We start from the raw sequence: 14,405 nt of genomic DNA on the forward strand, positions 1-14,405 counted from the left end.
GTTAAATGGCTCACCCAAGGCCAGCAGCCAAAACGTAGATGCATGGTTTTTTTGCATGTGATTAGAGCCTCCATATATTGATTGGCTGAGACATCAGAATAGAAAAGTCACAAACTGTAAAGATAGCCAATTGTGGTTGCTTGACACTAATGATTTAATTGGATCCATTTCCGCAGAAAGATGAGATTTATGCCTTCACCAGCTAGAACTTTAAAGATTCTTCTACATCTAACCAATTTACAGCCATTAGCAAAATCAATGAAAGCTTTGATATACTACATTAAATATTTAGAACATACTGTAGTTTCTTGACTATGCATATAGGTCTCAGTGCATGTTAGAGTAAAAAAAACTCAATTGTAACCTTCTCTAAGAATATAAAGCAATGTTATACTATACATTTAAGAATGTATGATTCATTTTTCTACAAAAGTATCCAAGCCAATAATAAAAATCTTATAATATTAGAAAATCACACAATTAAAAAAATAACAAAATAATTTGACATCAAGAAAAAACCAACAAAGCAATCAATATCAAGCAACACCAAAAAATACAAGCAAATCAATTGTAAAGGTTAACTTTACCACTTAAAATATCAACATATTTGAAAAAGCCATTCCCAAAATAGAATATCGAAAGTAAAAAAAATTGCTCATGATAGTGACCTACAAGATGGTGAACTATGAAAAGGCCTTAACAAGAATTTGGTAGGTTTCTATATACTATATTATGAACAAATAAAAATATATGTCAGAATTTGAATCTGCTAGTTAGTCATTTCATGGAAATGACCAAATTGTTTTTTATTCTAGCCCTAGAACTCTAGTCTTATTCAAATGAAAATGAAAATCATGTATGTAAGAAGTAATATTTTCGTGCATGCATACATACATAAATATATCTCTATGATGCTGTCCTTGCTTCCAACTACTTAGTGCATTAAAATTACCAAATTTTCCCGAAGTCTTGTAAACATGATCGTGTTTGGAGCACAAAAAATGCCTGACAATGAAAAGACATAAATCAGCTTGCTCATGTTTCCTATATATACTGAACTTAGAATGTTAGAATACATTGTGTATTATTTTAACAGTGTGATACAATTGTTCCCTACAAGGCAAAGATGCTGAAAGATACAAAGTTATTGATTAGCTTATGTGGTAGGAAAAAGAATGGAGACAGACTGCATTGGTTAATAATCTGATATCAATTGATAGTAACATACAAAATACTGGGATATTCAAATGGAGGCACAGTATGATGGCTAGAATCAAAAGGGGGAAGAGAAAACCACCCCTACCCTTGAGGTCTGGCAAAGTTCAAGCCAAAGTAAAGCAAGTCCTTAACCATCCATTATTGTAGTTGCTACTTTCAACACAATTTCATAATGAGCACTTTTAAAATTAACTTCTACATCTTGCCCTTTATTCTGACAGCATTCAAACTTAAAACTAATTCCTTGAAGCCCTATGAAAGATGTCAGAACTGTTTGTTTCCATTCTCAATGAGCTATTGTTAATGTGAACTGGAACTATAGATTGCAGAAATAAGCTAATATTAGAAAGCAATTGGCTTGCTTCCCAAACCATTAAACCAAACACATAGTTAAATAAGCTGTTGAAAGTAAACATATTTTACAATCTTCTTATAGCCATGTTGGAAGCAAAGAGGGCTTGTAGGGGATTTTCAAATCTTAAACTGTGTATGTAACAATTGATAATGATTTACCATTGCATCCAAGAAAACCTCAATGTCACCAAAACCAATTAAATTTCAAACCCAAATAAGTATTTTTACTTCCCTTTTTTCTTTCTTAAGTTATTATTCCTATTTTCCATCAAATAACAAATATAATACTAAATGGTCCTTTCACTGATAGCAATAGCAATAGCAATAGCAATAGCAGTAGACTTATATACCGCTTCATAGGCCTTTCAGGCCTCTCTAAGCGGTTTACAGAGAGTCAGCATATTGCCCCCAACAATCTGGGTCCTCATTTTACCCACCTCGGAAGGATGGAAGGCTGAGTCAACCCTGAGCCGGTGAGATTTGAACCGCTGACCTGCTGATCTAGCAGTAGCCTGCAGTGCTGCATTTAACCACTGCGCCACCTTGGCTCTTGATCATGGATAGCTTTTAGATACTATGGTTTCTTTTGTTAAATTGGTGAAATTCTGATTTAATCAATATTTAAATGTTTACAGTAAGTCCCAATGCTTCTAAAGTCATAAATTAGTAAAACTTTTCATTACTGCAGTATGGAATGTATATATGTTAAGAAATGTATTTATTATTTCTCAATTTAGAGACAATACAGGGATGTATTATGGTATTTTCAGAGCAAATATGGTGCTGAAGGTTGGTTGCTGAATGAGAAATGAAAAATATATGATGGAACCAAAAAGAAGAATACCTAAAATGCTCTGTGAATAGCTCCATACTCAGCAAGTAAATAATCAACGATGTGAGAAGTTCAATGAATGTGCATATTGTTTTTAGAAAATGTTTTTAGGAAATATTATTGGAAGAGAGCCTGAATGATTTGCAGCAGGTGTTAGATTGTATGATGCAACAAGAATTATTGTCACTGGGAGTCAGACAGTATATACATTTTATTGTTATCAGTTCATCCTTCTCTACGGTGTCTGACAGGGAAAATGGAGCAAATGACTGAATGTTATACTGTACAGAAACAATTATCATTTCTGGTTTGCCATGATAGGAAGGCATGGAGAGGTATAGCCAATGGTGCCAGAGTAAACTGGATGTCTTTGTATTTCGTCTTCTTACTTCATGCCTTATTTTCTTCACTTAATATTTCTTATCCTTTCCTGAGCTATCCATAACAATGCTTACTTCCTAAGGGAATATTGTAAGGAAATACATACAAAGATACTATGCAAGTATTTTGTTTCTGCGCATCTTCCCACAGGATACTCTTTAAGATTATAGATTAAACAAGGGTGTCAGTAACATTGACTATTTTATTGACAACACTTATGGATTACAGTTGTAGTGGAGTTGTTTTTTCAGAAATGATTAGCCACCCTAACACTTTTTCCCAGGCCTCTAATTAACTTAGAAAAAGAATTTGCTTCCTAAGCTTTCTTAGCACAGGAATCTGCTTGCCTACATTTTGTCCAGGTGGTTTATATGTTTTCTGATGCTAGGAATCAATGTTCCTTACTGCATCACCAAACTCCTTAAAATAGAATGTTTTCTCTCAAACACGTGGCAAGAACGTTTTTGACAGCATACAGTAAGTCCTTTACTAATTTTAGTTTAGTTCTGTTTCATTAGTATATGAATATTTTACTTCGTTCTGCCATCCTCAGCATTGCTACATCCCTACCCTATCAGCTTTTAAACATAGATACATAGATACATAGATACATAGATACATAGATACATAGATACATAGATACATAGATACATAGATACATACATACATACATACATACATACATACATACATACATACATACATACATATGCAGGTCTTGGTGTATTCCGGTCTTTTCCCTTGTAAGATTGAAAGTATCTTGGCAACGTTTCAACAAGGTCCCACTTGCCATCTTCAGGCTGGTGTCTTCGGCTTCGTGCTTGTGCCAGCTAAGCGTGATCAGAGCTGCCATCTTTCTATAAATATTGGTGGGATGTGTGGAGTGCTGGCTTTGTTGCTGTAAGTGGGTTGGTTGGCTGTGTTGTTACATCTTGATTAGTGGATGGAGTTGATGTATGCAGATTAGTCGGCTGTTTCATAACATCCTGTGTGACTGAGGTACTAGCTGTGTGCCCATTAGTCTTTTGTGTTGTAACGACCTGGGTAATGGGCTGTGTGATGACATCCTGAGCTCTAGTGTAGTGATATCCTGAGTCCTGTGCTGCAACATCCTGGGAGATTGCCTGCATTGTAAGATCCTGAACCTTTGCATTGTAACTTCCTGAGTTCTGTGATGTAATGTCCTGAGCAGATGGCTGTGATATAACATCCCAGGCTTTGGTTCATGGTGTGTTCATGGTGTGTGTCAGTTTGCTTTGTGTGGGGGTCGGAGGGGGGGTGCAGCAGTTGGTGATGCCGCCGTGGTTTGGCTTCTGGGTGGTGGTTGCATTTCATCTATGGGACAGGTTTGGGTTTGAGTTTGGTGAGGGTGATTGGTGGTGGCGTCCTCTGTTGTTCTGGGTCCGGTGTCGGTTTTCGTGGCTGGGACATGTTTATTGACTAGGACTAGTTTCCAGATGTCTGGTAGGTGGGAGGTATCGTCATGTTTATTCATGTTGTGGGGATGTTTCTCTATTTTGATGGCTTCCATAATTATTCTCTTGTTGAAGTGTTCAGTTTTGGAGATTAATTTGGTTCCTTCAAAATCAATTTCATGTCCTGTTGCTTTAAGGTGCTGGAAAAGGGAGGAAGTTTTTTTCTTTTTTTCTGACTACATTCTTGTCTTCTGGGATGGTGTGCATTTATTCTCCTATTAGTTTGTCCAATGTATGTGGCTGGGCAGATTTTGCATGGTATTTCATAGACTTCTTGGTTTTCTAGTGTTGTCTTTGGGGTTTCTTAAGATGTTGGCTATTTTTTGGTCAGTACTGAAGGCTGTGTTGATATTGTGTTTGTGGAGAATTTTGCTGATTTTATCTGTGGTGCCTTTGATGTAAGGGAGGAAGGCAACGCCGTTGTCCTGTTCTGCATCTTGGTTCTTGGGGGGTGTTTCCTTTTGGATTAGGTTGGTAATTGTGTTTCTTTGGAATCAGTTGGAAATTAATACATTTGTGATTAATTTGTACGTTTTCAGGTCTCTTTGTCAGCTAGGCATTTCGTTCTGGAGATGAGGGTCTTGTGCAGGGTGGTGATGGGATTGTGCATTTAAGTAGTGGTTGGTGTGTGTTTTTTTTCCGGTAGATGGTGTGTCCTAGGGAGCCATTGGGTTTTTTGTAGATTAGGACGTCCAGAAAGGGAAGTTGGTTGTTAGCTTCTATTTTCATAGTAAATTGTATTTTGGGGTGTAGGCTGTTGAGATGTGTGAGGAAGTTATCGAGTTTTTCCTTCCCGTGTGGCCAAATTACGAAAGTGTCATCTACATATCTAAGCCAGAGTTTGGGTTTGTGTTCAGATTTATCTAAGACGTTGGTTTCAAAATGTTCCATGTATAGGTTTGCGATGACGGGTGAGAGGGATGATCCCATATATAGATGGGATGATAATATGAAATTTTATATAAACAACACACGGGGATTATGAGAGGTGGTTTAAAAGTTTTATCTAGAATATGTTATAAGGGTGTATTGTGATTGGATGATTTTAGGATGATTGAATGGAATGTTATCATATAATCCTATTCTAGATTTTGAATATTATATATAAAAGGATGTAAAAACAATTATAGTCAAATTAAGGTTGAGATATAATAATTGTGATATACATGAATATAGGTAATTTAAAATATGTGATTTGAGACTTCCGGGGGGAGGGGCCTGCCGTCGCCGGTGGCTCAACGGAGCTGCCCTCAAAGTTCTGGTTCGTATATCTAAAATATCTATAGATATCTCTCTTTTCAGGCAAGAAAGGAGCAGGGAGGGACTCAGTCGTTAGAAGTTGTAGTTCACAGCTTTTTTTTTTTTTTTTTTTTTTGCTGTGAACGGAGAAGAGGGTTCAACAAAAGCTGAGTCATTCACTCCGGCCAGATCTTCTCAGCTGTATTTTTTTCAGCTCAAGGCAAGTCACCCCCCCCCCTCAGGACAAATTTTTGAAACTAAGTTATTTAAAATCAATCCGAGCAGCGACCATTCCTGAGAACCCTTTTTTTATTATTATTCAAAATACCAGCTTCAATTTTATAAAAAACTCCTTTGTTTAATTGTTTTTCAAAATGGCGATTTTATAGCTTCCACATTTGATATATATATTTCCACCTTCCTGGCATAGAATCAAGGGAATAACTTCTCACAAATTAATTAGCCCTGTTTCCTTGAAGACTTCTCTTTATCAATTGCTAAAAGTTTATTGAAAGTACCTTATCTTAAATCAGAGTGAGCAGAGACTTTGTTTGTTTCCTTTTTTATTATGGCTCCGAAGTCAAAGCAATCCAGACGTTTTTTTAACAATACATCCCAAGCAATTGCTACAAAGCCGCAACTCTTGCCTTCTACGCCCTCTACTGGAGATTTGTTAACGAAAGAATTTCTTTTTGAAACTCTTAAAGAATTTAGATAGGAAATGAAGCAACTTATTTTGGACTTATGTGACAAGCTTGATGCCAAGATTGCTCAAACAAAGGAGGATATGATCAGAGTCATAACTGTAATGACAGATTATATTGCTGGAATGGAAGATAAACTCGAGCTCTTGGAGAAAGCTAATTCTAACCTGACATCTAAAATTGAACTGTTGCAACAGGAAGTTGAAAACGCAGAAAAACAACTTGTTATGACAAATTATAAAAGACAGCGTTTGCAATAAGAGTTAGGGGATTGCGTGAAAATGAACAGGAGAATTTGAAACAGACTTTTTCTGAGGCTTTCAGTCGATTGGTGGGAAGTCCGGGACTCAACTTTGATTGGCAGATCCAAAAAATTTACCGCCATAATTCGTGGGCAGCAAAACAGAGACAGCTTCCGAGAGATATAATTATATATTTTGCTACAAGAGAATCCAGAAATGCGATATTACAACAGTTTTATAATAACAGGCTGCGAATTTATGGACAGGATTTGACCGTTTTCAAAGAAATACCACCCCAAATGTTAAGAGCTAGGAGAGACTATGCTTTTTTAACTAAAGAACTCAGAAATTGTCAGATACAGTACAGATGGGATGTGCCATTTGGTATTATAGTTACATTTGATGACCAAAAACATCGCCTCAACTCTGTTTGGGAAGCCCGAGATTTTTATTATAAGATCCTAAAGGCGGGACATCCTGAATTACCTGGACTTGGAGAAAGACAAGGAGAAGTAGAAGAGAAACAACAAAACACACAACTACAAGGCGGGAGGTATCGCTTTCCCCCTCCAGAAGGGCAGAAGAGCGGAGAACAAGGATTTAGTTCTGCTTTCAAAACATCTGCTTAATTCTTAATTTGAATAATACTTTGTGACTTCTGTCTTGTATAAAATGGTATAGTTGTATACCGATGAAGAGACATTAAGGCTGAAAGAAGTGATGCTGATTTCCTCGGAAAATATATTGTATGGGACTTAAAAAAGACTTGATGGATAACTCTGAACTTTTATATAAATTGTTCATGATTTATTTTCTAGGGTGAGGAGGGCGGAGATCGTGGTGTTCCTGGATTGTGGTTTAGGTTGAATGGAGTTGGGAAGTGTGGTGTAGATGGGAGGGTACTGAAGGTTCAATTAGAGCTTATTTTGAGCCAGAAAGTAAGTTGATTTTTATATAAACTGTTATTTGAATATAATGTTTGGAAGGATATACCCAGGGAGTCTGCAGGAAGGCGGAGCAAATATGAAAGGAGTATGGATGAAAATAAAATATATATATATGGACACGGGTAGAGGCAGGATGAGAAGAGTTGGAAAAGGAAACCGAGAGAAGTATTTGAGATGTGTTTAAATTGCTTTATAGAGAAGGAGGTATAAAAGGGACAAATTAAAGGTTTGGAAATAGACAGATATTTAGATAAAGAGATAAGGTCCCTAGCTAGAGTAGAATTCTATTTGATTAACTTATTTGGTTTCAATATAGTTTGAAATCCTGCAAGTAATAAATTAATTGAGATCAGGAATGATGTACATTGTTTAAGTTTTAATAATGATGGGAAGCTGAGCTCAATGTAGAGAGTTTATTGATTTTTTCCTTTTCCCCTTTTTTTTAACTTGTTTTTTATTACTTTCTTTTTTCCTTTATCTTTAATTTTTTAATTTTTAATCTATTTGGTTTTAATATACTCTAGACTGTGTTTGATAAAAAGCTATGCCGGGTATGGGATCTGGGAAGTCGGAAGGGGGCTAGGGAGGGGGGTCTACTGGGGGAAGGGGGGAAATATAGTTTCAATTTCCAAAACAATAAGAATGCACTTGTATACTGCTGCTCCTTTTTCTTTTTTTTTTCTTTTCCTTTTCTTTTCCTTTTTTTTCTTTTCTTTTAATTTTAGTACAAAATACAAACCGAATAGATTAATGAATAGTAGAAATACACCGAAGCGAGGAGTAGAGGGAAAGAAGAGGGAGGAGTAGAGAGGGAGTGAGAGGGGAATGTAAGGAGGGTGAGATGGAGGGAAGGGGAGAAAGGAATGTCTGAGGGGGAGGGGAAGTAGAAGAGGGGAATGCTGGAGGGGAGAAATGAAAGTTGGAGGGGGAGAAGAAAGGGTGTATGGAGGATTGAAGTGTTATGTTGGTTTTCTATGTTGCCCCTCCCGAATGATGAATGAATGTTGCTCATTATTTTATTCTATGTTTGTCTGCGTTATTGTTTGTATATCCCTCCCTTGATTTTATGTAAGCCGCCCTGAGTCCCCTCAGGGAAAAGGGCGGCCTATAAATGTTAATAAATCTCTAAATCTCTCTCTTCTATGGTGGAATAGAAGATGAGTTGTGTTTACTGTTTTCTTAATTGCACAGTATATAAGTGATTGTACAAAATGAAAATGAAAATGAAATAAAACAGTTCATGAGAAAAAATATATGCGATTTGATATGAAAAGCAGGTGGTAACTTTGGAAGAGATGCATGAAATTACTGTAACCAACTGACACACTTTCTACAATTTGTAATGGAAGATGGTTTTTTTTATTTTTATGTTTCTTTTGTCATTGTTCAAAAACAAATAAAAATTGGTTGTTTTTTTTTTTAAAGAGGCATGTGTGTTCATCCTTTCCAGTGCTTTGAATTGTCATTCATAATACACAGTTGTGTATTATGGGAGTTATAAAGTGTTCTTTCACAATACAAAGTTAAATAATAAGCAGTCTGAGAGATTTTATCATTTATATTTTCACCTTAATGAAGATATAACCAACTAAAGGTGTCTTACCATAAGCAGTGGAACAAAAATAACTATTAATTTTCTTCCTTGAAAAATGCATATCAAATTCTGAAGTTAGAAATCCCAGCAATCAAGTTTTTTTCTTAAGTACAGGACATAATGAGCAGTGTGTTGCTTGTTCTTTTATGTGTATAATTCATTATAAACACACTGGAGCCTCTTTCAGACAAAATTACCTGATGACACACAGTTGATTGTATAATGCAAATGGACATTGCTCAAACAGCTAAAAATAATTCATATGAAATGAAAGACTAGATAGAGTGATAACTGACAGAAAATAACTGCATACCAGTTCAAACATCTCATTCATTCATTCATACTTCAAAAGCATTCTAGACTAAAATTAAATGTGTCCATAACATAAAAAGAAAATGTAAAACATACAGAATTAGTAAAGCAATGCAGGAAAATAGCAATTCTTCTCCTATATAATCCTGACATTTAATTTATATTGGATTGCTACTGGTTTTTTTATTATTATGAAACACTTAGGGGGGGGGAATACAAAACAGATTTCAATGTTCAACAGAAACCCTCTTCCCTTCTGAAGAAATCAAAATGCATGCAAATGATATAATGCATCAAGGAGTAAATCTCACTCCCTCACTCACTGACACATACACATACACTGCTAATGTTTTTTGTCAGAAGAGAAGAACTTGGTTATACATCTAGTCCAAAGCTCAAACCCATCTCAAATTGTATTTACTCAAGGAGATAGACTTCAAATGTACTCTCTCTGTTGGATAAACTCAGTTAGATTTTAACGAGAATGTCCTTTGTTCTTTGAGGTACAAACTCATCTTAAACAGCAGTTAGTCAAGAATGCCTGGTAAATAGCTATATAATACATATTTGTTCAAAATGTGCAGGACTGAAGGAGGAATACAAGGAACTAATAAAAATGACAGAAATGATATTTTCCAGGAATGACAAGAGTGTCAAGCTATCAAGCTTTACTTTGATTACATATTGATTGCATTACCTCAATCAATCTCTTTTTTAAGGAACTGGTACTGTTCACTGACCTATTCATGCATTTTTGTATGCCCTTTTTAAAAAAAACCTAAAAACTCCTGAAGGAGATCCCCTTTTCCTCTGCTTCTAATCCAGGCAATGTGAGAAGTGTGCTTGAGAATTTTTGCTAATGGAATTGTGGACACTGACATCCATGATCAGCCAACTGAAAATAATTGTATTCAAAGGGACAATCCAAACCAATTGAGAAGGCTGTGCCTTTACACAGCCCTACAAAAGAGAAATTATAATTGTAACAGAAGATAGAAGTTTATATGAGCAACAAAAAGAAAACCATTTCTTTGTGAAACCACCAGGAAGGATGGCCTCCAGAATGTTTCTAAAACGTCTTTTCCAAACAATAGATTTTGTCTGAAAACTAGCCATCACATACCTAACCCCGCGCGCTATGTCTTAGGCATAACCCTATGAAAGAATGTTTTCACAATGAGTCCTGCATATTTACTGTATTACTCACAAATTTTCACTTGCTAAAAACAAATGTAATTTTGCTGGCCATCAAAAGGCCCGTTCTTTTCAATGTTGGCCACTTCACAGGCATGACTGTCAAATATGCATTTTGTCCAATTTATTTGCTATGTTACATTATAGCTGATGATTCTGGGATCAGATGATTCATAGACAAAGCATACATGTATTAAAGACTTCAGAATGAAAACAACTATTAAAATTTTATATGATATGTAATACGGGGACGCTATATAAAAGTCTTCTCTAATGTAAGAGCACCTCCAGGAAAACTGTGCATCCTTAAATTATATTACTCAGCTAACAGAGCCTGAAAGCCAATATGGATTTCCCCAGACAGAATGTACATTGATAGCAAGATGAATATGGTTATATCTTTGCCCTCAGCTTTCCAAATGCATCGCTAAGCAATCATGAAACTCATCAGATAGAGTGACAGCTTTTTATAGAATTACAATAATTTGTCCTACTATTGCCAATACTTTATAGTGTTGGAATCACAATGAACTGTGATTAAAAGTTACCGTATGTTGAGATACACCCATTCATTTTCCAAACGGTCTTCAAAATACATTTGTCCTTGAATTATTTTAAGGCTGCTTTAACATAAAAAGCCATCTAGTAATTGCTTTAACACAAAAGCCGTCTTGTAATTACTTTCAACATAAAAACATTCAGAACCAACATTGAGCACATTCTAAATTACTCATTCATTTAAGGCCATCTAGGAATGTGAAATTCAGATTTGCTGTGGCATTTGAATGAATTTCAGCAACTGTAACTTTAAACTTCACCCAGTTAGGGGTAAAAGGAAGCAATGAACTGAGTAATCCATAGAGGTTAATTGATAGAGGGGTAACTGCATTATAATCATGCATCTTCAAAATAAATAATTTGCTCAGAAACAAATACAAAAGAAACTGATTGAATGAAAATGAACCAGATGAAGGCATTTAAAGCTGTTCTTCTAGTTTTGTTAGTATGAACTTACCCATACTTATTTATAAAGAGCAAGAAAATTCATTTTTTTTCCTTTCTCTTTCTTTTGCAAGCATGCCCCAAAATTGGTCAATCTTCCAATGATGCAGAGCAAGGGTTGTTTTTTTTCCAACTGAAGTGAATGGCAACGTGTGTGAGAGACAGAGAAAAGAACAACACCCAAATCTGTTGAGAAAAAGTAAGACATCCCTGCACAGTTTTCTTCCTACTGCCAATCCAACATACTGCAATCATTCTTTCTTCATAAACAGATATAAGGAGGTAACTCATAGCAACACACTGGTCAAAAACTGCCTCTTATTTCCTTCTGATTAGACAAGAAGAAAAGCAGGGCAAGTTGGTTGGTTAGGACGTTGCCATTCAGGGAGGTCTCAATTTATGATTGTTCTGGTAGATACGTAAGGCATCAGCACTGGATTTGTTGCATGGCTAATCATGCATATAAACAATTTCTCCAATAGACAAAAAGATTGATGGGTGCTTCTTTGATGCAACTATAAACAGCGTTATCAATCCAATAATAAAACATCTGCTCTCTGTTCATTTTCAGGAGACAGGTACTCAATTTCAACAACTCACTTCTCTTTCAGCAGATATTTAATGACCATCCTTTAAATATTTATCTTGTGCTGACAAGTTTTATCTTCTGCATTAATCTTGTAGTTATCCTTTAGTAAGATTAGCAGCCAAAAGTGGATTTTACCATTTTAAGTCTAAAAAAGTCATTTAGAATTAGCCATCCTCTTACCTCAATCTGCTTCTTCAGTTCCCTTCCAGGACCACTGACTGGAGTAGTGGGTTCCCGTTGCAATGCATCTGCAAGGACATTAACTGTAGCTTCTGCTTCTTGTATCCACTTGAGGAACTTTTCAAGGTCTCTGAACAAGGCATGTACTGTCTTCAGGTCAGCCTCCAAACGATTCTGCCTATTGCAAGTTCTATAGAAGGGAAGGAAAAAAATCAGTGACTACAGGAAAGTGAGAAGAAATCACCCTTTGGGTGACTCAGCACATTTTGCATGCATTTGTTATATGATATGTACAGCTTTAGGACCTCATGCTATACTCTTTTAGTATTAAAACATATGCCATAAATGTACTATATTTCATACTAAAACAATAATATGAAAATGTATGAAAATTACATAATTCCTCTTCTTGCTATGAACAAGGTATGGAACTGCCAGTATGAGGAACAGAACAGCACACACCTGTCGGAGGTAAATGGGTAATGAAAAAGCTTCTCACACAATGAATGCAAACAATTCTTTGAACTTGCATATACATTAAAATAAAAAGGACATGATGGCTCAGTAGCTAAGACACTGAGCTTGTCGATCAGAAAGTTGGCATTTCAGTTGTTCAAATCCCTAGCGCCACATAACGGAGTGAGCGCCCATTACTTGTCCCAACTTCTGCCAACCTAGCAGTTTGAAAGCACATAAAAATGCAAGGAGAAAAATAGGGACCACTTTGGTGGGAAGGTAACAGTGCTCTATGCGCCTTTGGCATTTAGTCATGCCGGCCACATGACCACAGAGATGTCTTCAGATAGTGCTGGCTCTTCGGTTTTGAAACAGAGATGAGCCCCATCCCCTAGGGCCAAAAATGACTAGCACGCATGTATGGTGGAATCTTTACCTTTTTATACATTCAAATCACAAAGTTGTTGAAGTGTGTCACTTAACTTTTTTATTTTATAACTTACTTGAGCAACTGATATTTGTTTGTTTGTTTGTTATTCACACAAAAGGGACAACATTTAAAATCTGTCAGTGGAGCTTAAAGAACATTAACATGTAAACACCACTGCTTCGTGAGCTGCATTGGCTGCCAGTGTGTTTGTGGGTGCAATTTAAGATGGTAGTTAGCACCTTTAAAGACTTCATGGCTTGGGGTCAGATTATATATTCTAAGGGATGTCTTCTACCCATCATTTCTATCTGCCCAATTCAATCCAGCACCGTTCAGCCAAGGAATGTTGCCGGGCCCTAACCCTTCAGAGATCAGGATGACACCAGTTTTGCTGGCCTTTCATAAGGCTATGAAGCCTGGGTTGTGTGGTTGGCTCTAGGGCCCTCAAAAATATTAAGGGCCCCATTTCTTGACTGTACAGGTAGTTCTCGAGTTTGTTTAGTGGCCATTCAAAGTTATAACAGCACTGAAAAAAGTGACTTACGACCGTTTTCCAGACTTAGAACCATTGCATCATCCCCATGGTCACATGATCAAAATTATGGCAATTGATTCATTTATGATGATTGCAGTGTCCTGGGAGTTGCAGGTCATGTGATCACCTTTTGCGACCTTCTAACAAGCCAAGCCAGATACACTTAACAACTGTGTAACATGTTACTCAGTTAACAACTGCCGGGATTCACTTGACAACTGTGGCAAGAAAGGTCATAAAATGTGGCAAAACTCACTTTACAAATGTCTCACTTAACAACATAAACTTTGGGCTCAATTGTTGTCATAAGATGAGGATTACCTGTATTAACACCCATAGTATCTGTTCTATTTGATGCCATAGATATATTTATTCCATATTGTTTCAGTTGTTTCAATTGTTTTTAATTTGTTTTTATGTTCTATTATGTACACTGCCCAGAGTCATTTGTTGAAAAAGGCATCTATCTATCTATCTATCTATCTATCTATCTATCTATCTATCTATCTATCTATCTATTTCTACACTATCCCTTCACCTGAATAACTCTAAGCAGTTTACAATAAAACTAGCTAAGCAGCTCAACCTTAGTTCTCCAGGACTATATTTAGGAAATAAAAGAGACCTAAATCCACCCATCTTTTAATCCATAACTAAGATTTTATAGATCAATTAAATATAAAAATCACTGAAGTTGCATGTCATATGTCATCTGTGACCC

The 14,405-nt window shown here is 36.2% G+C and overlaps 1 protein-coding gene across 4 annotated transcripts in view; it reads right to left on the bottom strand.

Moving 5' to 3' along the window:
* UTRN (utrophin) overlaps positions 1-14,405 on the bottom strand; it is a 468,873-nt gene that overhangs the window by 261,491 nt on the left and 192,977 nt on the right. For all 4 annotated transcript variants that reach the window (XM_087718331.1, XM_087718332.1, XM_087718330.1 and 1 more), the window contains exon 52: positions 12,264-12,453. In XM_087718331.1, the coding sequence (XP_087574457.1) occupies positions 12,264-12,453 (190 nt within the window). The remainder of the gene's footprint in view (positions 1-12,263; positions 12,454-14,405) is intronic.

Source organism: Thamnophis sirtalis, unplaced genomic scaffold, assembly GCF_051295495.1.
Source record: "Thamnophis sirtalis isolate CommonGarterSnake01/CBP01778 unplaced genomic scaffold, rThaSir2_p1.2 scaffold_6, whole genome shotgun sequence".
Classification (NCBI taxonomy): Eukaryota; Metazoa; Chordata; class Lepidosauria; order Squamata; family Natricidae; genus Thamnophis; species Thamnophis sirtalis.